Source organism: Fusarium pseudograminearum, chromosome 3, assembly GCF_000303195.2.
Source record: "Fusarium pseudograminearum CS3096 chromosome 3, whole genome shotgun sequence".
Lineage (NCBI taxonomy): Eukaryota > Fungi > Ascomycota > Sordariomycetes > Hypocreales > Nectriaceae > Fusarium > Fusarium pseudograminearum.
Genome location: NC_031953.1, coordinates 2,275,632 through 2,300,908, shown reverse-complemented (window position 1 = coordinate 2,300,908; position 25,277 = coordinate 2,275,632). Strand labels below are relative to the sequence as shown.

The window sequence follows — 25,277 nt, the reverse complement described above, 5'->3', positions numbered from 1 at the left end:
ATAAACACGTTGACATGTCTGTGCTACACATAACGGATTGGGGAGACAATCAAAGAGCTTCAAGTGTCACGGCTCCCGCTCTTGGACCTGCAGGCGGTTTGTGAGCCAGCAAGAAGAGAAGCGACATCTCATGGCTATTGACAAGCACGGACAATTATTGGTTGAAACTTTGAGGATTCACATTGATCACTCGCTAGGCTCGGTAAATGCTTTGTCATGACCGTCTGTCTTGTCGCTTAAAGGAGAGGACAACATGTCAGTGATGGATTTACGAGCTCACAAGTCGATCGGACGGATAAACATGGGTATCAGTGACTAACGGAACAAAGTGACACATGGCAAAGAATGGCAGGAGGGGACGGCCACTTCCAGACCCAGGATATTAGGCGAGAGGTGAGGGACGAGGCCTTGTTAGTTGAGTCGAGAGAGTCTTGAGCTGGTCAAGGCGTAGTTACGCGGGACGTGGTGGGATCAGAGATGGGACCACTAGCAGTAAATGAATGCGACTAGCACAGAGTATTACCAGACCGACGTTTCTATCCCTCATGGACGGACGGACAGACGGACACATCGATCGATATCATGCAGTAGTGAGCGGCGAAAAGGCATGAGCATGAATATCCAAAAAATAGAGCATATTAGAGCGTGTGGCGCGTTTACGAAGCGCCTGAGACGCTTCCGAAAATAGAATCTACTTCCGTGTCCCTGAAGGCGATTGTGTTTGGAAAGTGAGATGAGATGCCTCAAGACTGCGGTAAGGCCCGCGTTGATGTTTCACAGGCGACTGGGGGGTGACAGACAGTGCAGTGCAGTGCAGTGCAGCAAGGGAAAGAATACGAGTTGAGAATGGCTTTTATTATTTCTTTCTCGCTTGTGCTGTATATACGGAGTATGCATGCACTTGACAACCCAGTGCCAAAAAGCAGAAAGGTTCAAGGCAGCACAAAGAATTCCCTGTAGGTTGTTGGCTTTGTAGTGAGTGACATGGACCCAACATGATAAAAAGACATGCTCTTTTGGGTGCTTTAGCGCGCAGAAAACGGGTGAAGCGTCAGGCCTACCCCACCACCACATAGGGGTCCAAATTGTCCGTACCAGGGGGCACAAGACAAAAAAAAGACAAACAGAAAACATGCCTGCTGACAGTTACCAAGTTGGTACATATACACATGTTTGAAGATTGAACTAGAATTTTCATAATTAACACATACAAGTTATTAGTAGGTATTAATCTAGTAAGACGCAGCTAAACAGTTAGCAAAGAACAGGTTCTGCCGTTCTTATGACGTTGAAACATGGCAACACCTCGTATGTTTGTATATGAAGAGGCAGATAAAGTTTATTCGCATTAAATCAACAAACGCATCTAATTTCATCACGCTATCTACCTCTTCCCGAACCCAAACCTGACTGGGAATGGGCAGCTCCAACTACTAAGACTAGGTAATTAGGTTATCATTTCTGTTTTCATTGAATGCTCCTATCACCGGAACTATCTCTACAGCAATTACATACTGATACTAACCTCATAGATCAATTACCCCTATATCTCGAAAAACAACTCCAAGTGTCGCGTGGTATTGGAATTGGCGTTGGCATTGTCACGGTAGATCCAATCCTGATTGATTGATTGACAGGCACAGACAAGGGTCCAAAAGACGGGACAAGATTGGATTGGATGGTCTGGCCTGGTATGGTATGGATGCTTCACAGGGGGAGAGGTCTTGTCTGAGTCTCCAGTCCTCCCCCCTCGCAACATTCACAACCCAGATGCATAACTAGAGAGGTCTAGAGGTCTCAAAGCCTGGCTGGTATCAAACGATGGAAACGGACGAGTTTCAAGATTCGATGGCGCATGGCTTCTGTTGATGGAAACGATACTCCGCATTGTCCTTGTCCTTGGATTTTAGTTAATATGCTGCAAAACAACGTGGAGCCTTTTGTTGCACAAACTAGTTCTGGTATGGCCAATGTCAACTGCTGCCGGACAATGAATCGACATGATCCTGGTCAGGGTCATTAAACTATCGGAGCACCCAATTCCAGCCTTGACCCCCTTTAGCCAATGGCCCCATTGGCCCGCCCCCCTGAAAGCATGGGTTGGCTAGTTGGGTATGTCAGTTTTTGGTTGGTTTAATTTTGGTGTCTGTATCCGTACGGATACACATGTAGAGCTGATATTGAATTCTTTCTTTCTTTCTTCCCCAGAGCCTCCCCTCCCACCTCTGGACTCTCCAGTAACAGTACCACAGTCTTGTAGCCGGGTTCTCCGTGCAATAACTACCAATAACCTAGACATAAACAGGCACAAACTGATGTGCTCTCCTGAACCAAAGATGCCATTGATTCTGACCGTGGAATGGCTGGCTCGCCGTTGTCCGTCGTCGGTTGCCGCCTTGTGGCTTCAAGCCTAACCGGGTCCTGGCTAGACTCGTTGATTTTATGTTTGTGCATTGACATTGAAGAGTTGCCGCGAGCGCGTGTGTGTCTTTTTTTGTCTCTTTATGACCGCCATGAATTGGCCATCAGTCATTTCTATTCATCAAGTTAGTTGGTTTAGGTAGTTTAAGCTAGTTGGTTTAGGTAGTTTAAGCTAGTTGGTCGAAGCATTCGCTGCTGGATAACTTGAGCATGTATTGATTGCATAACAATTCACCTTCCACTGCATATCCATTCGTTACTGCTCCTTCCTTCCCCAAGTAGGTCCTTGACTGATTCCCTTGCTCTTTTGGTCCTTCTTTACGATTCTCATTTTTCTTTATCCTCTTCGTTCTTGCCTTTTGCTTCTACACCTCCATCTTATCATTTCTCTTCTCATATAATCTCAATCTCTCTTATTCTTCTCTCTCTCTTCCTCTTCTTGAAATGTGCTAATTATCCCTTCTTTAAATCTACAGCACACTCCACCCACCCACCGACCCTCCTCCACCTCATTCCCTACCTGGTCGTCTGGCCTTTTTTCTCTCTCCCTCCCTGGCGCCTCTTTGCCCATTTAGGCATTATTACCTTGCATTATTATTTCCTACCTACGTACATAATACGTGACTGGACTGGTCTGGCCTGAATTGGACCGGCTCTATTACCACTCACTACCGACCTACGGATACAGCTACCTATCTACTATTACTACCTAATCTTCTTGTCCTGGCTGTCGGCCTGAGGCTCACCTCACACGCCCCCTGTGTTCCTTGGTCCCTGATCTTTTGAAGTTCAACCCTGACCTGAACGACATCGAAATTCATCCCTCTCTCCCTCTCTCCCTCTCTCTCTTCCTCTCCCTCTTTTGGTTCCTCGTTCCCTCCACATTTGTGCCGTCCTCTTACCGACGCCGACTTTCGTCTCTTCTTCTTCTCTCCTCGGATACTCACTCACTCTGTTCAAAGCCTCTCGTTGCTTCTGAGCAGATGCAGTGTCATCTGTCTTCCTTCTCTTGAGACAATAGTTTTGGGCTTCGTCGACACTCGTTCCGGCCATATTGCTTTATTAATATTTTCACCTGCTCGCTCGTCTTCCTCTGGATATCATCCTAAGCCAAGCCAAGCTACGCACTGTCGTGCTTTACGTTTCTCGTTCGAACTTTCGATACATTCGCTCTTGCAACCGACAACCACTATTTTGCATCTTCAGCCTTGCCAAAACTTCCCGTTTCGACTCGGCCGAAGTGTTTCAAATTCGAATCCATATATACAAAACGGTTGCTTCCTGGAACGACCTTTTTTTCATTCAATTAAGCTCATTCGCCCTGTTCCACTTTGGATACGTCGATACGCTTCATAATTCTCGATTTCATCGGTTTTATTCTGCATAACTATTTGCTCCAGCTACGGTTCTCTTTTCCCCTTGTTGGATTTGTTCTAGAGATTTTGAACGATTGTCTCCTGAAAGATCAGTTCTGCTGTGCAGCCAGTAATTCCAAGAAAGACTCGAACCGTCTGAACTTCTTCAGCCGGACCATCTTCTCATCTTCGCTGCTCTTTTCGTGCCTTGCTCGGGCACGTCCAATTCTTCAAAACGGCTGTACTGTCGCACACCGGGCGGGACTCGCTTGTCCCCCCTCACCTGCTCAACATGCAAGACCTCAATGGACCAGTTGGCCAAGGTGCCCCTAACGGCCCTGCCAACCGCTTCGGACACGCTTCCAAGCCTTCCAACAGTGATACCGGATTCTCCCACGGTGCTTTCAACTCCAATATCTCGGGCTTCGCAGATCGACACCCTCGAAGAGGCAACATCCCCTCAATCAACACTCAGCCTCAGCCAATGGCCCAGCAGGTTTCCAACAATGGAGCAGACATGGCCACCCCGGGTACTGCATTTGACATGCAATTTACCCCCCTTTTGCCTTCTCAGCTGCTTCTAGGCAGTCCTTTCCAGCCTGGCACACCAGCTGCCTTCGCCAGCCCTCAGTTCCAGAGCATTCCTGGGTTTCAACAGCAACAGGGAGGTCACCACCAGCAGAATGGGATCTCAAGCCCTGTGCAGCAGACCATCTCGCCTCAGTCGTATGGAGGAATAGTCTCTCCTTCTACCTATGGCGCTCCTCAATTCTATCCTCCCCAGTCCCCCACTGGTGGTTACGGCATGCAAGCACCTCTGCCTCCTACCTCGCCTGTTTCAATGGGCTCTGGTGTTGTTACAGGAACTAGCCGAACTGTCTATCTGGGTAACATTCCCCCGGACACTGTTGCTGAGGAGATTCTTGGTCATGTTCGAAGTGGTCAAATCGAGTCCGTCCGTCTCTTGCCTGACAAGAACTGTGCTTTCATCTCATTTCTCGATGCTAGCTCTGCTACTCACTTCCACTCTGATGCTATCTTGAAAAAGCTCTGCATCAAGGGTCAAGATATCAAGATTGGTTGGGGTAAACCCTCTCAGGTTCCCACTTCTGTCGCTCTGGCTGTCCAGCAGTCAGGCGCATCGCGAAATGTGTATCTTGGTAACCTTCCTGAGGAGGTCTCAGAGGAGGAACTGAGAGAGGATCTTGGTAAGTTCGGTGCGATTGACACGATCAAGATTGTCCGCGAGAAGAACATTGCGTTCGTGCACTACCTTTCGATCGCCAACGCCATCAAGGCAGTCTCTCAGCTCCCGCAGGAACCCAAGTGGCAGGCTCCTCGTCGTGTGTACTACGGCAAGGATCGCTGTGCCTATGTCTCCAAGACGCAGCAACAAAACGCTGCTCAGTACTTGGGTATTGCTCCTGGGTACGCCCACATGCTGACAGGTGCTGATCGCGACTTGATCTCGAACGCCCTTGCTCAACAGTCTGTCGCTGCCGCTGCTGTCGCCACGACTGCTGGTGGTATTAACAACCTCGGTAACCGAACCATTTACCTGGGCAACATCCACCCCGAGACGACGATTGAGGAGATTTGCAATGTTGTTCGTGGCGGACTTCTTCATCACATCCGTTACATCCCCGACAAGCATATCTGCTTTGTTACCTTCATCGACCCTACCGCAGCTGCATCTTTCTACGCCCTCAGCAACATCCAAGGTCTTATGATCCACAACCGACGTCTCAAGATTGGCTGGGGCAAGCACTCTGGAGCTCTTCCCCCAGCCATTGCCCTGGCTGTAAGCGGAGGTGCTTCCCGAAACGTCTACATCGGTAATCTCGACGAGACCTGGACCGAGGAGCGGCTGCGACAGGACTTCTCCGAGTATGGCGAGATTGAACTTGTCAACACCTTGCGCGAAAAGAGCTGTGCTTTCGTCAACTTCACCAACATTGCCAACGCTATCAAGGCTATCGAGGCTATTCGGGGTCGGGAAGATTACAGGAAGTTCAAGGTCAACTTTGGCAAGGACCGCTGCGGTAACCCCCCTCGCCAAATGCAGCAGGCTCAGTCACCTCGAGGGGACGGTGTCTCTTCTCCCCCGCCGAACGGATCCCAAAACAGCGGCTCTCCTACCAACGGCAACACACCTCAGCAGTCAGCTGCTCTCTTCAATGCCAACAGCAACCCGCTGACGATGTACCTGAGCCAAGTGTCCCACCAGGCTCAGCAACAGCAGCATCACCAGCAGCAACAAATCGCTGCTCAGCAGAATGCTTTGTTCGGCACAGCGCAGCCATCGCCTAGCGACCTCGATCTCGCCATGTCTCAGCAAGTTCCCGTTTCCGGTCACGGCCAGTCAGCAAGCATCTCAAACGGCTACCCAGCCAACAGCGCAGCACCCGGTTCAACCACTATCGGTGGCCTCTTGGCCCCCGGTCGTGGCCAGCACAGCAGGGCTGTCAGTCTCCCCGTACTTGCTCCTGGATTCGAGAATGGTGGCAACTCCAACGGCATGCCCGCTGAGAATGAGCGACGAGGCCATCACTACCAAGCTAGCTACGGTGGTATGGGGTCAGGATTCGGCCTTGCCATTCAAGGAGGCCTGAACGGATGGGTTGAAGAGGAGGTTGCCAACTAATGACGCTTGTGCATTTTTATGTTTTCATCACATGCGAAATTGGACGAAAAAACACTTGCTTAAACGTTGTAATTGACGCTGCTTATGGCGTCCTCCTTTGATGCCTGGGCTTTACACACCTTCATTCTTTGTTTTCTTTTATTGATAATTTACCCTTTTGGTGTATCTTGATTTTTTTATGCTTTGAAAGTCGTTGTCCATATGTTCTGCTCAGTTGGGAGAGAGCGTTAGCGGAAACGAGAATTCGTGATTAATACGCCCTCTTAGATAAGATGGGGGCGCTCATGGTTGAGACGAGACGCGGTTTGCAAAGATGGGATTCTGCATGGGACGGATGAGAGGATATATCACCTGTGTTTATGTCTACTACGGAGTCTTAGGTTAGTTTAAGCACTATAGTCTTGAACGCAGATTATACGATCACAGAACAATACGGGTTTTTGGCAAATATGTCACATTAAGCTTGTCCTTGAGGACAACCACGTCTTGCGCATGAATATGTAATTCGTTTTTATGCCGAATGCCTAAGTCTGCAACGAAAGCACTGAAACTCCAACGCTAAGGCTAATCTAAGGCTCACATCAACTTTGTATCTTGAATCACCCCACCGCTGTTATGCATTTAGTAACCTGAAGGCTCGGGCTTGGAAGGAAAAGCAGATTCCTTCATGTTGGCACGACACTGGTTTCTCCAATTGGTCGGGACGAATTTGTCCACGATTTCCTTGAAAGCTTCCTAGTGAAAAGGTGAGAAATGCGAACGGAAAAGAAGATGGGTCGGAGTGCTTACCAGTGTGCAGAAGGACTCATCACCATCGAAGTGCTTGCCCTGATATTTGCAGCCAGGGACTGTGACTGGACGGTCATTGTAGCGAAGACGGACGTAGTAGCCCTTGAGTCGCTCTTTTTCCTCCTCGGTCAGGTCGGAGCTCTTCTTCCGTCCAATGCCTGGTGGTGGAATTCCAGCCACGGGTGTTGATTTGTTGCCCAAACCTACGAAAGAGAGCGCACTGCCGGGTTTGGGAGCCGTGGTGCCTGCATCGATATGGCGAAAGAGCTCGATTGCGACATGACTGGTGAATGGTGGCCATGCTTCTTCGTTGAAAGCTCCGAGACTGGCAAGTGTGGCGGCAAGTGTAGTATCATGACATCCGCTCATTGCAAATTTGATAGACGGATGTATGGTGATAGAGCCTTGCTTATTGGTGGCTAGCTCATACTCGCCATCTGCCGTCGAATGCTCGGCGCTGCTGACCATGCGAGAAACTACGTCACCGAGTAAAGCACCAATACCCAACGTTCGATACTCCTCGCTCTCCTTATATCCAGCGTACCACTCCTCTACGCCAATCTTTTCGAGGATTCGCTTAACCTCTGGATCATAAAACTCCTTTGGAAGCCGAGTACCTGGGCCATGAGCCTTTGTGGAATTGATAGTATCCATGATCCCACTCAGACGAGGGCGGGAGTTTACAGCAACACGTGGGTTATCTTCAGGCATCCAGCGGCCGAGACGTTTGGTTAGATATGCCATCTCTTCGGAGTCATTCCATCGTTCGGCACAGCGTTCAGCAAAGGCGCGAGCAAGAGTGGCGAATCGGCGACAGTTACCGTCGTTTGGGAAGAGGGTTTCATGAGCGGGCGATCGTGTGAGGATAGTTGGGGGATGAATGCCAGGGTAAGAGCCACGCGTAGATGGAGGATAAAGGCCGTAGAAAGCTTGCTGTAGAGATTCGAGAGCACGAGGAATAGGCGTCGCTCGAAGGTATATAGCAGCGGTATCAGTGTCGGTAGTGAGGGTCTCCGGGAGAAAGCGAAGCTGGTTGACGTATAAATGTCGCAGGCGTTGACCAAGATTGTAGGTAGTTTCTCGCCCACGATCGGTCAACATACCCATTTCGCAAATGGCATCGAGCTCGCCATTTTGGCCAGTGGCTATGATGGGGGAATCATCAGGGCCCATTTTCTCGATCCGCCGCTTCCACTCGAGAGCAGTGATACCAGGATTTGAGTAAGAATCAAGTTGGGAGCTGGGCATAGAAGGATCCAAAATGGCGCTGGTCATACGACGAGCTGCTGAGCAATAAGGCCAGTAGGTTGCGAGACCTGCAGACGCGAAACGAGCGTTGACCGGAGTGCGTTCACCATGTCTAAGGAGGATCTGGACGTGTTGAAGGCGTAATTGCAGTGGGTATAACTGTTTGATCTCATCTTGTGAGTACGGAGGTCGAGGCTCGAGGGTTGTCATGATGAAGAGTAATCAAGGTGCAGCAGCGACGTTAGACAATTGGTTCTGTGTTAGAGCTGATGTTTGCATCAGAACGATGATCGACAGATTTGAATAGACTAGACGGTAAAGGGTCATCTGATTAGTTGAAGTCATGACATTGTATTCGGCGCCGTTGATCGGGGCCGGGTGGGGAACAACGTTGAGATGCGCCGGTTGATGACGTTGAACATGGTGGAGTGCAGGGAATGGAGGGAAATGTTGCAGGGTTGTTTCTGGGGCTGTGAGGAAGGATGCAGGAGGATGATACGGAGGCTAGGCTGAGGGTGAATCGCCTGCAATAGTTGACAACTGAAGAACAATGAGCTAGTAACTGAATAGATGTTTGGCAGATATGGCACTGTGACGGAGTATGTCGTGCTGCTTGCTATGCTAGCCTAGTTCGCTTCACACTTACAAAAGACGTTTTGAGTAATGTGCTGTGTTACACTGTAAAGAGGTCGTGAATAGAGGATATCGTGAGCCTCCACGTATTATATTTCGTTGACAATTGAATATTGTTTGTCTTTGGTCGGATGTTAATCTTTCAATGGAATCAATTTGCAAAGATGCAAGTCCTGCTAGAAACTGGGGTCCATTGTCACATGCTGCCTAGATCCGTACCTGCCTCTTGCTCCTCTTCCTTGGGCTGCTACCTACCTGCCTACCTATGCTTAGAGTGGGTGCCGTATCGGTAGGTGTTGGCCAAGGCCTTGGCTCCTTCCAGAACAAGAAATTCGACGATCCCAACGAAGAGTCCTTGCCCAGTTGGGGCGATGTGAGAATTTGGTTGAAAACACCAAATTACAACTCACGATCTCCTCTGCTACACCGAATGGCGCGTCCACCTAATTAGGTATTATCTTGCACAGTATCTGAGACCAACAGGCCGTCCGTCATCCGCCTTGTCTTGTTCGCCCTATAGCCCAGCCCGTCTGTTGATCCATTCCCCGAACCCCTTCCTGGCGGCCCCAATTGGCTCCAAAATCCCCGTTTTATTTTTTCCCTTTTAGACCATGACCTCATTAAGCTAACAATTATCAAGGCTAAGACTTTGAGACATTGGATAAGTCATTTATATATATTTGTTTATTATCAGATCGCAAAATGCTGAGCCCTTTCACCCGTAACCGACATTACTCGTGTTGTTGTTCGGAACCTGCCTCCCAACTATACGAGAACGAGCACAGCAACGTACCTCAACACCAAGTATCAATCGTGGATCCATTCACACCCGGGCCTCCCGGATCAGCGCACACAGCCCAGCCCGCCCTGTTGAGGACTGATTCCTTTCTGGTTCAGCTCCACCGCCTCCGTCCCCGTCTCCGTTTCCGTTTCTGTGGTTTGTTTTAATTCTTTGATTTGGACCGAGGGACAAATAAGAACTACTTCACTGCCATGTCTGGCAATCGTTCGCTTCATCCTCCTTAAACAGCATATCCCTTTAGTGTATGGACCGTCTCTCTCTCTCTCTCTCTCTCTCTCTCTCTCTCACTGTTTGGCCTCCCGGTTCAACATAAATATCTCGAGCTTTTTATGCAAATCACCACTCAACTTCAATCCTCTTCTTATCATCGGGTTGTACGGATACCAGATTATTAATGCTTCGACTGTCTTAACTTGCTGATCGAATCTGACTTGGTGAACCATGGCGACAAATCCATCAACCGAGCCTTTGCCTCGTATTCAAAGCACGGATTTGCAAGAAGATGAGGATTCCATCATCTGTAACCAAGATGAGGCCGAGGCAATATTGCAACCCGCTTTAAGTGAAGCTGCTAGACATTTGACCTCACAAAACACACCCGCCATCGAGAAGGCACTGGCATTGGACAAGAGTCGGGCTGGTTTCTTTGGCGTGCCCACAGATAGAGCTGGTGACACAAGTCCTGACCTCTCGTCTTCACCAGAGACGTCGCCTCAGGTACCGCAGTTCCCTGCTTCAGCCAAGTCTCCCGTGCCCACGTCGCCTGAGCCACCTCAATATGCCTTGCCTTCTCCGTGGCAAGCTCGACCGAAGCCACCAGTGACCAAGGGTCATACGAGCAGACCGTCCGGAAGTATTCTGGGCAACGCGTTGGCCCCTGCTAGGAATCGATCCAAGTCGGCAGGGCAGGAGGCATTGAGGAGACTACAGAGAGCGTTACCGTCTCTTAGTCCGCCTACACATCTGTTACCTTCCATGTCAAACTCGTTCTTCTCAAGTTCCCAGGATAAATCGAGTGCAAACCATTCAACCACCTTAAGTTACTCATCCCCAACAACCCGCCAGCATTCACCTCGAATCCCTTCCAACGCTCTAGGTATCGCCCAGCCATTATCACAACAAATTCGAAGGCCCGCTTCCAACCTCGAGCAGCTAAACACACCATCTCCCCCTGTGCGACCAAAGGCTCTCAGACGAGTCACATCTGACGACACCCGTCTATATCATAGTCTGTCTCGCACGTCTTCTCTTGGTGATGATGAACGTTTCCAGGACGTCCGCGAGATGGTCAACATTCGGTTCATGGCCCTCAAGGATAGTCTTCCAGATGTGCCAAACTTCAAGATGCCCAGTCTCCCTAAACTTTACAGTCAAGCTCGAAAATCGACGATTTCGCTCGGTACATCCCACACTCCCGACACGCCACTTAACCATAGCCAGGTTCCAAAAAGTCTTGACATCGACTCGCAAGATGGTTCGGCTGTCCTGGATCGGGTTTTAGAGTCTTTGACGGGCGACTTGGTGATCATGGGCGGTTACCGTGGCTCAGTCCTGCGATCCGCCGAGCCACCTTATCACCAGGTTTGGGCCCCCGTGAAACTCGGGCTCAATATGCGTAAAGTCAACTTGGAAGTCGGGTTGGAGGATGAAGATGAGGAGCGTATGGAAGAGACCATCAAACCTGATGGCATGTTAAAGCACATTGGTCCTGTCGACGTCTCTCGAAAGTTCATCAAGAAGCTTCGTTCATGTGATAATGCTAAATCGGGTAAGCTACGAATCTGGGACTACGGCTACGATTGGAGATTGAGTCCTCGTCTTTTATCCCGTAAGTTGCAAGAGTACCTCCAAAAGTTACCTTCGAATCAACCCGGGACACCAGCCGGTTCGCGTGGAGCTCTTGTCATCTCTCACAGCTTGGGGGGCATTATCACACGCCATGCTGTCAATCAGAGACCCGACCTCTTCTCAGGGGTTCTGTACTGCGGCACGCCACAGCGTTGTGTTAACATCTTGAATCCACTACGTCATGGGGATGTTGTCCTGCTAAACGAGAAGCTTCTTACGGCGAGCGTCAACTTCAGTATGAGAACTTCTTTTGTTTTCCTCCCAGAAGACGGGTTCTGCTTTGTAGATAAGAATACGGGAGAGGAGTACCCTATCGACTTTTACGATCCCTACGAGTGGATCAGGTGGCATCTGAGCCCGTGTATGCAGCCTGCTTTGCCGCCTCACAACCGCCCGCAATCCTCGTCTTTCTCGTCCTTCCTTCCAAATTCACTAAGAGCCCGTGCCGAGAGTAGAAGCGAGAAAGGCCCGCCTTCGCCAACGGCAGTTGCTCAAGACCACAACCCTATGGCACCACAGCTCAACGGGAGCGGTGCCAAAGTAGAGGAACAGAAGCCATCAGACTTGGAACGCAAGCGTTACTTAAACTACCTCGGTCGAACTCTTGCCGCGACACGCAAGTTTCGATCCGAACTCGCCCACTCGCCTGCGCACCAAGAAACCAATGCCTACCCCCCTCATGCTGTGCTCTACAGCAAGAGTATTCCTACAGTGTATGCTGCCCAGGTCACTAGCCGCGAAGGAATTTGTTGTTCCGACGCTTACGATGATCTTCTATTTCGACCGGGAGATGGCGTTGTGTTAGCGAAAGAAGCCATGCTTCCGGACGGTTATTCTATTGTTCGTGGTGGTCGGGTTTGCACCGAGCGCGGTCACATCACCATGCTTGGCGATATCCCGGCTATGGGCAAGGCACTTGAAGCAGTGGTCAGGGGTCGCCGGAAGGGCATCGGCATGGGAGTCGGCGGTGACGAAGCAAAATAGCTAAACAAGTCCTTAGGAGACGGGTTCCGGCTGAGTCGATGTGACACTGCGTGATGCCATGCGGTTACTCCGCAACACGATGCCGCACCGAAAAGAGCTGCCGCCGCCACCGGATCTAAGTGCGTGCGAAGCACTGCAGATGTGGCTGGGTGGAGGCACGGTGTCTATGTCGAACGAATTAACGACCGATACATGAAGAGGAGGAATCACAATAGATGTTAAGCATGCATTAATGAATCGGTGTTGGGAGCCTCATATCTCATTGTCTAAGGGTTGTACATACTTGACACACCTCACCATACTTGACGCAGGCAGGTTGAAAAGCTGGCTCGTCTAGCAAAAAAATTCTTGAGTAATGACCGAGAATTTCCCCACTTTCACTACCTATCCTCTTTATGTAACACCAACCCTTTGCAACAGACCTGTTGTAACCTAGAAACCCCAAAGACGAACGATAAAAACAAGAAGAAGCAATATCTCAATATAGGTGCAGACAATATGATAATATTTTGCGGTGCTGTTTTCCCCGCTTGAAAATAATATCCCCAGATATGAACGAAAATGACAAAATGGTGGGTATAAAAGTAAGTGCAGTCGCAACCTTCGCCTATAAGCAAATGCAATGCTGTCCTAGCATATGTGAAACGACTGTTCAGCAGCCCAAATTGGCTTCATGTAAATAATGACACCCAACCCAGCGACGGGTGGAAGCGACGTTTCGAGAGGTGTATGCCGCTGCTGAGGCTCGCTCGGCATTTCTGCTTTCTTGATCGCTTAGAAACAAATTAGAATGTGCGCTTAAGCGGCGCCAACGCTCTGGAAAGCGCTGAGTGGTAATATTCTCCAGCATGGCGGTGTCCAGCCGGGTGTCTGCTCGCACAGGGTCGCAAGGGCAGTCTGGATCTGGTGGGCCATGCGCATGTAAACCATGCTGGGCTCAATGTAGGTTTCCGGGCCCCGCGACTGCTCCGGGCGAGGAACAAAGATGATCTCTTCGACACCAGGCATGCGGGCCTGGATGCGTCGGAGCAGCTCAACAGTGAGACTGGCCGCAGTCATGGAGCGATATGAATCGTCGACCCAGAATAAAGCATCGTTAATGGCGAGACGGCGAACAAGAGCGAGTTCCTCTGGATCGCACATGGACATGATCGTTTGGAATTGGGAGTCTGCGGCCATGTAACCATCGCGAGGGCCAAAGTAAAGGATATCATGTTCCGGGTCGAGGAAGATCTGACCAGGACCACGAGCAAAGCCGAAGCCAAGGCCGTAGTACTTGAGGGCCTCATCACGCGACTCGCTGCAGGCGTGGAGGTTGGAGGGAATGGTCGCCGATGAAGTACATCCAGTCCATGAGGGAGACCCTGAGCGGCCAGCCCATGAAGAACCGTACTGAATCGGTACGAGGCGCGCGGGAGGGAGATTGTAGTTCCAGATCTTTAGTCGCAATTCCGTAGGTAGTTTACAAAAGTTCCGCTGGTGAGAAAAACATGTGAGCTTCTTGCTTTGAGAGATGGGAAAAGAGACTGGTGAACTTTGACTTACAAAGGCGGCCGAGTCTAGCGACTGTGGGTTAGACATTGATGGAGCAGGCATAACCGAAGTTGAGTTGTTGTAGATTTGGGAATTAGATATTGAAATGGTAGTTGTCGCGAAGCGTTTGGTCAACTTTACGATGCCAATGGCAGTCGAGCAGTAGATGTTGATTGTGATAAGTTCTCTGACAACAGTAGATAAGTTGTGATGTTGGGTTTAGAGTAGCAGTAAAGTTAAAGTAGTCTGTTCTGGAATCAAACAAAGTAGCACGTAAAAACAGATCAAAAGATGGTTCTACTTCTAGGACAAAGATATTGAGGGGCAGGGAAAGGAAACTAATATAAGAAACTCAAAGAGCAACGACTGAACCAAACAATGAGAGGATGAATGACGATGGAGGGACTTGGAAGGGAGTGTTTCTCATCTCGCACCCCCATCTCCAGGTCAATATCCATATTCATCCTCGAGGGACCTCCACTCTAAAACCACACAGTAATACGTACCCTTACAGGATCCATGTCCTTGCCCATGCTGTTGTATCCATACCTACCCCTGTTCATTCCCCGTGCAAGCAAGCTAAAGCCACATTCTGAGTCAAGGGCTCGGCATCAAACATTAAGTTGAATTGTGCTGGGCTCCGGCTCACTCCTCTCTTTATTCATACTATGCAGTAGTCGTCGGCAAAGGCTGAAGCTCAAGAGAATCCCTTTGGTCCTTGGGCCAATGGCTTCTCATTTAGTTGGGAAAAAAGGACGGACGGATCCAGCCCGCATAAGCCACAGAAACAGTTCAGTATCCCAATTGAGGCTTTGCGTCTAAGTTGTTTGAGAGAGACTTGTTAATCTGTGTTTGATGCTCGAACAAGAGACTGGTCAGCACCTCGACCTTGGGAACGAAGGAAGATGATGCGTAGAAGTGATAAAGACGCATTCAACAGGCTGGAAGCGTCCAAAGTGCACGTGTTTCCTAAGTTAATGCCAGTCCCCCCTCAACGTAGCAGTGAGAGCAAGAAAAAGCACAAAGCCTGATACCACCTCAACTCCCAAGAACAGGTACCAACATCACGGGCAGAACCGAATTCTCGGGTCCGGAGCAACAGAGATGGGGGTGTCACTCTCAAGAGTTGCCGTACGCAGTTAAGCCTGGAGAACAACAAGGTTGCCTTTTACTCCATCAGGCTCTGGCTCTCCCGGTTCTAACCCATCCTCCCTGTATGGGAAGTCTCGGTGGGTCGTCCGTGGTTAGATGAAGAATGGTTTCTCCCACCATCAAGTGCTAGCCTCTGTCTATGCCGTGTTCAAGGCCGCCACAGAATATGGCGACTGCTGCAACTCCAATGTTATCCGTTTTGCCTAAGTCCCTAACGCAATGCATACGTTAACCCTGTTCCCGTGTCTCGCATAAGCCGCCAGCGAGAAGGGGAGGGTAAGAAGAGCAAACAGACTTTTGGAGTAGGCTGTGAAGAGCTTCGAAAAATAGACACCCGACCAAGAGCGTTTAATCTTCTGGCCTTCCGAAAACGCTCATCCCTTTTGGAGATATTGTTTCTTGTTCGTACTTGGCTCATTGTCAGGGTCAGGGATCAAACCCTACATAGGAAACATGAGCATTTGCATTGTCCAATCACAACGTCTCATTGCCTCCGGAACATTTCCATCTGGACGACAGTGCCATTGCCAATGCCAAGACCCAGGACCAGACTTGTCATCAGTTCTGGAGCGACAGGGGTCGCTGTCATGGGTCGCTGTCATGGTTTTCAGAGTCCGCACTTGTCTTTGATTGGCTGAATTTCTCAAATGAACTTTTTGACTTGCGGATGGCCGTTGATCCGTAGCTTTACAGGTCCAACCAACAAAACTACACAGTAGCACAACGATACTGATGATGCTCCCTTGACCCCAACTGGAAACATGTTCTATGTCTCATATAACATAACTCTATTCCGATCCGCAAAAGCCATGTTCATCATATTGATCTCTTTTTTATTTTTTTTGACAAGCGTACAGGCACCACCCCCTTCGATGGGGTGTTGATTTATGAGTAGCGCCTTTGTGCCTGTTCTCGTCCTCGTCGCTCTCCCCGGTGTGGGACATAATAGTTGTTAGCCGTCCAAGTGACGGTTGTGTAGGTAGTTTATACCCACATGCCGTTCGTGGTTCCCGCCGCAAGGGCCAAGAGTAGGTATTTGTCAGGCCTTTGGGGTGCAGTAGAGTCCAGCTGGTCACAGGGGGTTACACCTGCTTAGCTGCGAGTAAAGGATAACTTTATTCTTTCTTGAAAGTCGTTGATAGGCTCCCAAGCGTCAGGTCTTTTGAACACACCTTTACCCAGAAGCAGTTCAAGCTTGCTAGCTGCAGTCTGCAGTCTGCAGTCTGCAGGACATGAACATCGCATTAGGTTTCCACGATGCTTCCTTGTGAGTTGTCATGTCTCGTTGCTAACGACAGAATTATGTATGTATTGTATTGCTCACGGATACAGCCGTAATTAGCAATCCTTGGCTGTCTGTCATTCAGCTGGCTTTGGACTAACAAGGTGGGGCTTTTGAAGATGAACATTGATCTTTTGGTAATTAATAGCTGCACCAAATCTGGATTTCGTAGTCTTTGATGTCTAAAAGACAAGGGCCAGGTCTTGTGAGTCTGATGGCTGTATCCTTAAATCTGCCAATGGGGATGCGTCGTAGTATTTCATGTCGATATCGGGCTGTTTGTCAGGAAAAGTGCACAATGCCGGTCTCCGTATCTTGTCTCAGCTATCCGTATTCCGTTGGATTCAATGCAGGATTCGAAATGTAGGTTTGTGAGGGGCTTGTAAATGCCATGGGTCGTGGATTTCCGATTACTGAACGTTTGGGATTAATGTCAGACTCTATCCCTGCCCGATCATTCTGATTGACTCGTCTATCATGGGGCGTTGTTGGTGCTGCCGTTCTAACTGTAACCGGCGAGAACGCTACCGTCGATCATCCGCAACGCCTTACAGCCCAGAGAGAGACAGAGACGCTGTGTTAATACTTGACACTGTGAGTTGTTGTTGGTCATGTAAAGAAAAGCTCCTGACGTTGGGTCCGAGTTTCTAGGGCTTGAAGCGTCTTGCGCGGATGCCAACGTCAAGGACCATTGTATCAAGCATCGCCCATTGGCCAAGCCCGTTGGTCGTGTCTCCAGGTGTGGTTATCGTGAAACCATAATCTTCATGTCATCATGTGAATAGGTATTCTAGAATAGGATCCTCGTCTCCGATTGATTATGTTTTAATTGTTCAATCCTTGCTGTTGCAGCTGCTGCGCCGCAAGGTTCTGTATGAATTCAACTGTCAGGCCGCATCAATCTGCCCGGTGGTTCATGTCATCATCTTACAGTACCATGCGAAGCACTCACTGCAGGTACAGTGCAGTAGGCAGTCCTGTCTGTATCATTTATCATGCAGCCTCGATAGATGAGCAAAAGCAATCCCGTCAAGCCTCATCTCGGATGTGTCACAGACCGAACAAACGTTACGGTTTGCAGACTCGTGGGCTGTAAGCCCCCTGCTTTGTTTTTTTTGCGTAGGCTAGGGCAGTATCCGCAGAGCTGAAAAGGGCGTTGCATCCAAGACTCTTGATTCATCTTTGTCTTTCGGACTGATGCCAAGTCTAGGCCGAATAATTTCGGGGTCCACATGAGAGTCAAGGCTAAGGCGGCTGGGTGTAGGTAATTAAGGATTTTAGCAGCTGTCAAATAAATGTGGCGTCGATAGAATGTGGCGTTCTCATCGATCAGGTGAAAAGGCATGTGACTTGGAAGATGCTTTGTTCCTTCCATCTTTGAAACGTCAACAGATCCAACACTAGAGGAGGAAGGCACCTGCCTCTCAATCAAATACTGACCGGCCATTTCTGCAGCCTCATGTTCCCCCTAATCTTCAACATACATACGCGCCCTCATCAAGTGTTTTGCATGGACTAAAATAGATGTTGATGACAACCATCTTTGGGAGATTGACAGTCTCTGATTGGCCAATGCATCTTGTAAGCGCTCAAGGCAACTTGCTCAACTCCTTTGGTGTAGGAGTCTCAGCCAATCCAGATACAGCATTTCGCTTCAATGTCTCACAGTAAGTATGGGCTGCAGTGTTTAAAGAAAGCAACCAGAGCGTCTATGCTGCAATTCTCGCATAGGCGCTTCGGACTCATCACACTGATCAGATTTGTCGTTTATCATTGGTCTTTTTTTGGCATTATCGCGATGGCGTTCGTCGCTTAGAATTGAGACTACTATTATAGTTATCATATCTTGTTGATCTTTCTTATATCTACGCTGGGAAATCCCCATAATATGAATCTAAATTAACTCCTATTTCCTCATATTCCTGTGCGGTTGTGTCGTTTCTTCTCTTTCCTTTCTGTCTATATACCATATTCCGTTCCTTTCTCCAGCCGGTCTTGGGGTTTGCTTCTGTTCTTATTCCTCGTCCCTTGTCCCTTGTCCGTCAATCTCGATCTATCCATCCTACCTACCTACCTAGATATGTTCAATATGGAGCCCACCACCACAAACATGTCCATCGGCACCAAGACCGAGATCTCGGCCTCCAATTTTGAGACAGACGTTGAGTCAGTCCGCGCCGAACCCAGCTTTCGCCTTTATCGCTTGGTCGACAGTGCCAGGCTGGGCCTTACAGTCCTTGCTCTTGCGGCTGGCCTGACGATCCTCGGGTTGTCGGCAGATACCATCGCTGTCTACCATGCCACCTACGTCCCAGAAGATTGGTTCCTGCAATTATGGCCATCCAACTTCGACATGGGCCCCAGCATCGCTCTGGTAGTTGGCGGTGCCCTGGTTGTTGTGGCCAATTTTGTTTCGCTGATCGCTGACAAGATTCAGACTGTAAGGACCCCCCCCCCCTCCCCTTCTCTACCCCTCCAGTCTTTCCAGCAAGATACAATGTCTTTTCGTTTTGTTTTTTGCTTCTTTCTTGGAACATGGAACTAACGGTCATGATGTAAAGGTCCGCGGGAACGCTACTATTAAGGCTGTCATCAAATTCACACCCCCAGCTATCGCGTTGATTGCTGCCATCATTTCCATGTCCTACTTTTACGGTGTCAACGCATCGACCACCAACGATTCTCTGCAGAGTTGGACTTGTCGCTGGAAGGACGTGACCATGACCGTTCAGCCCCATTTCGGGACTCTATGCAAGCAGAGCAAGGCCAGCGTTGGGCTTGCTGTCATGCTAGTCCCCGTGGAGGCCATCGTCCTGGGCCTGGCGGCGTATCAATTCGTCCTGGAGAAACGCTTCAGCATGACCTCGCATGGGTCTGGGCGTAAGGCGGGAAGCCCTGCCTTGTCCTGAGTTTGACGTCCCGTAGCAAAAGTTACCAAACTCTCGGGCTCGGGCTCGCTCGGACTCAGCCGCTCAGATCATGACATGGGTAAGATTGGGGACCACCCAGAGATTGGCTGGAATGATGTGCTAGATAGCAACTAGTATCATGGAACTTCAAGCATATGGATTCTCTCCCGTCAACCAAAGAATTGGAACAGGAAACCGGAGCAGAAGCTGCAGAAACATGGACCCAGCAGAAGTTTGTTGGAGTTAAATGCGATAGGTCATTTATTTTTGACAATTCATAATTATAACTGGCACTTGTTTGTTTTTTTACTGCGCCCACTGTCTTTTGTTCCTACGCCGAGACAGAACAAGACCCGACCCAGAACCCAGCAGTCCGGCCATGCCTAGCGCAGTGTCAGATTGATGATTTGACTGATGCACTGCACAGATAGACAACATTCCGGCAGTCTGGATTGCTTCTGACTCCTTGCATCTATGGCGTTATGTCTACAGCTATCTTGACGATCCAACTCGTCGGTTTAGGGCTGTCGCGCATTATTGGCGCAATCTTCTCCTCAAGGTACTTCTCTCTGTAAGACACCGCAAACTAAGTTCAATGGTTCGTATCACGATGGGTTACATTGCATTCTATAGACTGTCTGGATGCGGTCAATGCATACGAACAGCGCTGGGAGAAAGACAGGTGATAATCAGACAATCGATCACTACAGCCAATTCTTTATCAGGGTAACCATTTAGCGAATGCTACAGCAAGTACTTAGGCGCCGTGCTATTTCCTTTGAGGGCCCTTCTCGTACCGTGGGATCACCACTACCCGATACTAAAGAGCCCAAGGCACGGTCTAGAGGTCGAACATGAACAGGCCATCGTCCGCCAAGAGTCACCCCGGTTGGGTGCTGATGCAACCATGCCAGGAATATCATTCAAGTTACAGTTACAACGGCATCCTGGTGAGCCAGTGAGTAAGGCCGCAATGCATCTTCGCTTGCTTGTTGACGAGATGAACGAGAGAGCTGCTTGTCTAGTCCTGTAAAACAAAGGGAGGGTCCTGTTCCATTGACAAAATGCCGTAGCTCTCTCTGTGCACAATGATTGCGTATCACATGCGTTTCACATATAAGCGCAACATGAGAAAAACAAAAGGAAGCCTGCATATATTGTAGTACGAACTGGAGGGTCGTCTGGCTGCTGCAGCTGCCGCTTCCCAGCCTCACATTTTTTCAACTACTCGAAAAACATACACAATGCGTATTGTGGGCAGGAAATCTATAGAGATTCAAACGCCTAGGCTCAACTTGTTTCCCACGGTGCTGATATGCGTACACGGCCAATGCCTTTCTATTTGGCGACTGCGGTTGAGTGGCACCGGTAGCTACACTTTCGCATGCAATAATCCCTTGCCGTGTACCTGGTCGCGGGACGTGACACAGATACTTCCACAATATTACCCTTTGTTGGAATACTATTGAGTGGCAGTAAAACATATACCAATCGTGCGTTCCTGCGTAGTATGGGGGAGCACGGCGAGCTTGCACGCAACAAATACCCAACCCTTCTACAGCACATGATAACTTTTGCTTGCCTCTAATCAACATACTCTCCTTCTGTGAACCACTTCCTCATGAGAGAAGTAGCTCGTTGCCGCAATGCATCTATCACCAGTGATGACCATGCCTTATATCCCAAGCAACATTACTCCCCGCCCGCCCAACTCGAAGCCAAGGCAGAAGCAGGAGCCTTCAAGTCCTACGCCAGCCCCCATATTAGTCCTAGGTGAACGAAGAGTCAAGCCTAGACTGAGCAAGCCAAGTCTGGATCCCGTTTTGGAGAGTGATCAGCGACTTTCGAGGGATGTTGAACAGATGGTCTCTGGAGATGCCAACAGAGTGACAAGAAAGCATTCGCTACCCATCCTCTCCAGAATACGAGGCGAGATCTCTGATGAGCCAGTCATATTGAAGCAGAGTGACGAGGTAGGTGATCGAATACGGTGTGCGTCTGTCGTAGTGGCAGAGATCAAGACCAATGTCATTGTAAGTGATCAGTCTCGTTGTGGACATGAATGAGATAGTTGTCTAACTATTGGACCACAAGATCGAAGACGAGTTCACTTTTATTACCGAATTGTCAGAGTATCTTTCCATACGCTACAATCGTCCTGCGTCCTGCATCGTAACGACGCTTCAGCATGGCATCTGCATCCATTTTGGCGGGAGCTGTGATCCGTCTTATACCATGAAGATTGGAGCACTCGATCGCGACATGCAACCTGCAGCAAATAAACGCAACATTGCTCTCTTCCAACGGCACATGGAACAAGCTCTGGGTATTCCTGCGTCCAGGGGTTATCTCAGATTTGTTCCTGTTCCTGAGGACTGCGCCGGGTGGAAAAGCAATACTATTGCTGGGGAGATATCAGAAGCTAAAGACCGTGCTCAGGCGGTGACTGAACGTCGAGGGTCTATCAGAGCTCCGAGACGAAGGTCCAGCAAGGTAAGTTCGTTGGGATGGCATGCTGAACTAAAGAATCTAGTACTGAACAAATTGTGTCTAGGCGTTTCGAGAAACGATAAGCAAAGCAGCGACATCGGTGTTAACGGAGACTACTCAGCAGAACGATATAACCACAAGAGTACCCAAAGGCGACCCTGTAGCTGACAAGCTGGTAGTTGGCGACGAGGCTCATTCTGGGAAAGATGGAACAAAGGTGGTGAAGCGCAGAAAGAGTTTTATTCAAGCTCTATTCCCGAGATCTTCAAGTCGAATAACGGACAGGGGAACAGAAGTTGGGAAGTGAACAGCGTAGTATCATTCTATTATCTTGATATATATATATTACCCATTGGCTATCGTTGAGCTTTTAGGGTAGTATTAGCATAAGCACATCTTTTTTTTGAACCAAAAGGAATGACTCACCAGCTCATATATCTATCAGCATACTGTTACACTTCTGGAATACTGCTGCTAGTATCAGATCTATTTTCAGATTAACTGTGAGACCCCCCGAATATATCTATTAGCACAAGAAAGAAATTATCTAGTTCATGAAGTTGAATGTGAATGAGGTGATATACAAAGTATAGGGTAGTCTCCAGTCAATTGAGATTAGCTTCCAGTACAAGCTCTGTAAAGGGATCTAATTTAGTGGGCTGCGGGGGGTTAGATAGGGAGTCTCAGCGCTGTGACTTGGGCGGTCCAATTGGCGGGTCGATGTCAAGCTCCCATCGCCAGCCACTCCCGAGTAGCTAACAAGCAATCAACAACCAAGATTAATCATTCCAGGTCATCCACCATTTCGGCGACAGACACATCAAAGAACAATAATTCGTTCTAGATTTACCAACCTGCGCAAAGGATTACCAGTCAAACACAAGCGCAGTCAACATTATATAGGTAAGTACCAACTGGAGCCATTCACCACTCAGCAATTTGACTCTCAGCCTCAGCCTCGTCCAACGGAGACTTGAGGCGGACGCAGAAAGCGATACCGTACTAAACTGTATCGTTCTGGATTTTGCAGTATCAGAAAAGCACCGGGAATCTCTAGAGAAATATGGAGGTAAGACTGTGACCTCTCCTACCTGACGCGTGTTTTCTTATCCCAACGCCCAAGTGTGCGCTTGTCCCCTCGTGCGACCAACACAACACGACATCTACAATACCGTCACATCATCTGTATCTCCAAGGGTCCTCTCCTTGACCTGTCAGCTCCCGAAATATGTCACCAAGCATAGGAAACATGCGCTCGCTAGTGGCGCTGGCCACAGAAAATACAGACAACATGTTCAAGCCATGTCCTGATTCGACCATTACTCGCTTGACTGGTCCGCTCTGTAGATGAGTCTGTGTCACCTCAAGTGAGAGGATGCGCGTCTCTTATACGATGCGAGCCTTCATACGAGCCACGCTGGCCCACGAGATATGGTTAAGGCATGGGCGCATGCCTCAAAGAAGCCCGACACTTTAAATCTGTTTTAAATTGCAGGCTGGAACCTTCTGCCCCCTCACTCGCTCATATGGAAATGATTTATGCAACAGAACAAGTCACTCAGCTGCTGTTGTTGGCGCCCTGTCAATGTCGAAAAGCTGCCAGTGTCATTGGTATGAAAGGCCACCGACGGGCAGTGACATGAAACACCCGCCAGCTGGCAGCACCCGTTGAAGCAGATCTCAAGGCAGAGCAGGATAAAAGGAGTTGAAAACCAGAGCTGCACTCACTTAAACTTTGGGGAACAACCGTTTAATTGCTCAGTATCAAGTGAAACGAGCAGCCTTTTACATTTACACAAAACACCACCCTCCTCAACACCAAACCATCCCCATCACTGGTCATTTTCCTTCCCAAAATGTCCCTCAGCCCCCCAGTTCATAATTTCTCACGCTCCTTTGACGAGGCAGATGATACATCAACCAGTGGAACAAGTCCAGCCCAGCTAAATCTTCAACGTCTTTTTGAACAGTCACTCGGCGGAGCTTCAGCGTCCAAGAAGGATGCACAAAACCCAGCAACCCCGGCGCCCAGCTCGGCCGGTGCGCCTCCAAAAGGGAAGCCGCGTCTATTGCTGATGGGCCAGCGAGGGTAAGCTGAATTCTGGTGCTGCATCGCCTGCATGGTTGCTAACTTTCGGTCACAGGAGTGGAAAATCCTCCATCTCAAGTGTGGTCTTCCACAAACTGCCTCCCAACGAGACTCTATTCCTCGAATCAACCGCTCGAATTCAGAAGGATTCTATGGCGTGTGTATCACCAACTATCCGAACTGTGCACTTCATACATGCTAACTCCATCTTCAGATCATTCATGGACTTTCAAGTTTGGGACTTTCCTGGTCAAATCGACGTCTTCGAGAACCCTGGATTTGACATTGAGGCCATATTTAGTGAAATCGGCGCTCTCATCTGGGTCATTGATGCCCAGGACGATTATCTTGAGGCGGTCATGCGCCTCAACACCACAATCCTCTTCCTGCAGCGAACCTACCCCAACATCAACATTGAGGTCTTTATTCACAAGGTCGACGGTCTATCAGACGACTACAAGCTCGACATCCAGCGTGACATAACTATTCGTATCCAGGACGAGTTGTCAGACCACGGATTCGAGAATGCGCCTGTCACTTTCCATCTCACCTCCATCTACAACCACTCCATTTTCGAGGCCTTCAGCAAAGTTATCCAGAAGCTGATCCCTCGCCTTGGAACGCTGGAGTCCATGCTCACCAACCTGTGCCGTACCTGTCGATTCGAAAAGGCGTACCTCTTTGATGTCCTAACAAAGATCTACATCGCGACCGACAGTGCTACCGCCGACATGGCCAGCTACGAGATTTGTAGCGACTACATCGATGTTATCATAGACATCACCGAAGTCTACGGGACGTGGCAGCGCAGTGACGAGGGGCGCCGCCGTCTTGAGGGGGAGCCGTGGAGTACACCCATAGACAAACAGATTGGCTGCAACACTGCAGAGAGCTGTCTTGTCCTTCACGACGGCAACAAGCCCATCATGTTGCGCGAGGTAGATCGTTACTTGGCTCTCGTTGCTATCATGAAGGAGGACTCGTACGACAGCATGCCTTTGGTCAACATGAACGTCGAGGCTGTTGTTGAAGGACTGACCGAGTTCTTTAACATCACCAAGCCTCGGCAGTGAAGTTGCAGTCCACATAGCGAGACAG

At 49.3% G+C, this 25,277-nt stretch overlaps 8 protein-coding genes across 8 annotated transcripts, besides 4 other annotated features; 5 read left to right on the top strand and 3 right to left on the bottom strand.

The window, feature by feature from the left end:
• Nucleotides 1-799: 799 nt before the first annotated feature.
• Nucleotides 800-822: a microsatellite.
• Nucleotides 823-2,525: 1,703 nt separating this feature from the next.
• On the bottom strand, nucleotides 2,526-3,474 carry FPSE_03562 (uncharacterized protein; the record flags this gene model as incomplete). The annotated part of the gene is made up of 3 exons (XM_009256681.1): nucleotides 2,526-2,535; nucleotides 3,035-3,089; nucleotides 3,324-3,474. 3 exons carry the CDS (start codon nucleotides 3,472-3,474, stop codon nucleotides 2,526-2,528), a joined length of 216 nt encoding a protein of 71 aa, XP_009254956.1.
• Nucleotides 2,746-2,862: a repeat region.
• Nucleotides 3,242-3,282: a microsatellite.
• Nucleotides 3,475-4,068: 594 nt separating the features above from the next.
• On the top strand, nucleotides 4,069-6,420 carry FPSE_03563 (uncharacterized protein; the record flags this gene model as incomplete). Its single annotated transcript, XM_009256682.1, has 1 exon — nucleotides 4,069-6,420. One exon carries the CDS (start codon nucleotides 4,069-4,071, stop codon nucleotides 6,418-6,420), a length of 2,352 nt encoding a protein of 783 aa, XP_009254957.1.
• Nucleotides 6,421-7,041: 621 nt separating this feature from the next.
• Nucleotides 7,042-8,667, bottom strand: FPSE_03564 (uncharacterized protein; the record flags this gene model as incomplete). The annotated part of the gene is made up of 2 exons (XM_009256683.1): nucleotides 7,042-7,155; nucleotides 7,210-8,667. The coding sequence occupies 2 exons, from the start codon at nucleotides 8,665-8,667 to the stop codon at nucleotides 7,042-7,044; spliced, it is 1,572 nt and encodes a 523-aa protein (XP_009254958.1).
• Nucleotides 8,668-10,144: 1,477 nt separating this feature from the next.
• Nucleotides 10,145-10,178: a microsatellite.
• Nucleotides 10,179-10,333: 155 nt separating this feature from the next.
• Nucleotides 10,334-12,724, top strand: FPSE_03565 (uncharacterized protein; the record flags this gene model as incomplete). The annotated part of the gene is made up of 1 exon (XM_009256684.1): nucleotides 10,334-12,724. One exon carries the CDS (start codon nucleotides 10,334-10,336, stop codon nucleotides 12,722-12,724), a length of 2,391 nt encoding a protein of 796 aa, XP_009254959.1.
• A 798-nt stretch (nucleotides 12,725-13,522) lies between these two features.
• FPSE_03566 (uncharacterized protein) lies at nucleotides 13,523-14,790 on the bottom strand (the record flags this gene model as incomplete). The annotated part of the gene is made up of 4 exons (XM_009256685.1): nucleotides 13,523-14,161; nucleotides 14,270-14,442; nucleotides 14,664-14,739; nucleotides 14,770-14,790. 4 exons carry the CDS (start codon nucleotides 14,788-14,790, stop codon nucleotides 13,523-13,525), a joined length of 909 nt encoding a protein of 302 aa, XP_009254960.1.
• A 3,990-nt stretch (nucleotides 14,791-18,780) lies between these two features.
• On the top strand, nucleotides 18,781-19,600 carry FPSE_03567 (uncharacterized protein; the record flags this gene model as incomplete). Its single annotated transcript, XM_009256686.1, has 2 exons — nucleotides 18,781-19,131; nucleotides 19,253-19,600. The coding sequence occupies 2 exons, from the start codon at nucleotides 18,781-18,783 to the stop codon at nucleotides 19,598-19,600; spliced, it is 699 nt and encodes a 232-aa protein (XP_009254961.1).
• Nucleotides 19,601-21,246: 1,646 nt separating this feature from the next.
• Nucleotides 21,247-22,397, top strand: FPSE_03568 (uncharacterized protein; the record flags this gene model as incomplete). The annotated part of the gene is made up of 3 exons (XM_009256687.1): nucleotides 21,247-21,633; nucleotides 21,695-22,093; nucleotides 22,155-22,397. The coding sequence occupies 3 exons, from the start codon at nucleotides 21,247-21,249 to the stop codon at nucleotides 22,395-22,397; spliced, it is 1,029 nt and encodes a 342-aa protein (XP_009254962.1).
• A 1,549-nt stretch (nucleotides 22,398-23,946) lies between these two features.
• Nucleotides 23,947-25,252, top strand: FPSE_03569 (uncharacterized protein; the record flags this gene model as incomplete). The annotated part of the gene is made up of 3 exons (XM_009256688.1): nucleotides 23,947-24,179; nucleotides 24,235-24,336; nucleotides 24,394-25,252. The coding sequence occupies 3 exons, from the start codon at nucleotides 23,947-23,949 to the stop codon at nucleotides 25,250-25,252; spliced, it is 1,194 nt and encodes a 397-aa protein (XP_009254963.1).
• Between the last annotated feature and the right edge of the window lie 25 nt (nucleotides 25,253-25,277).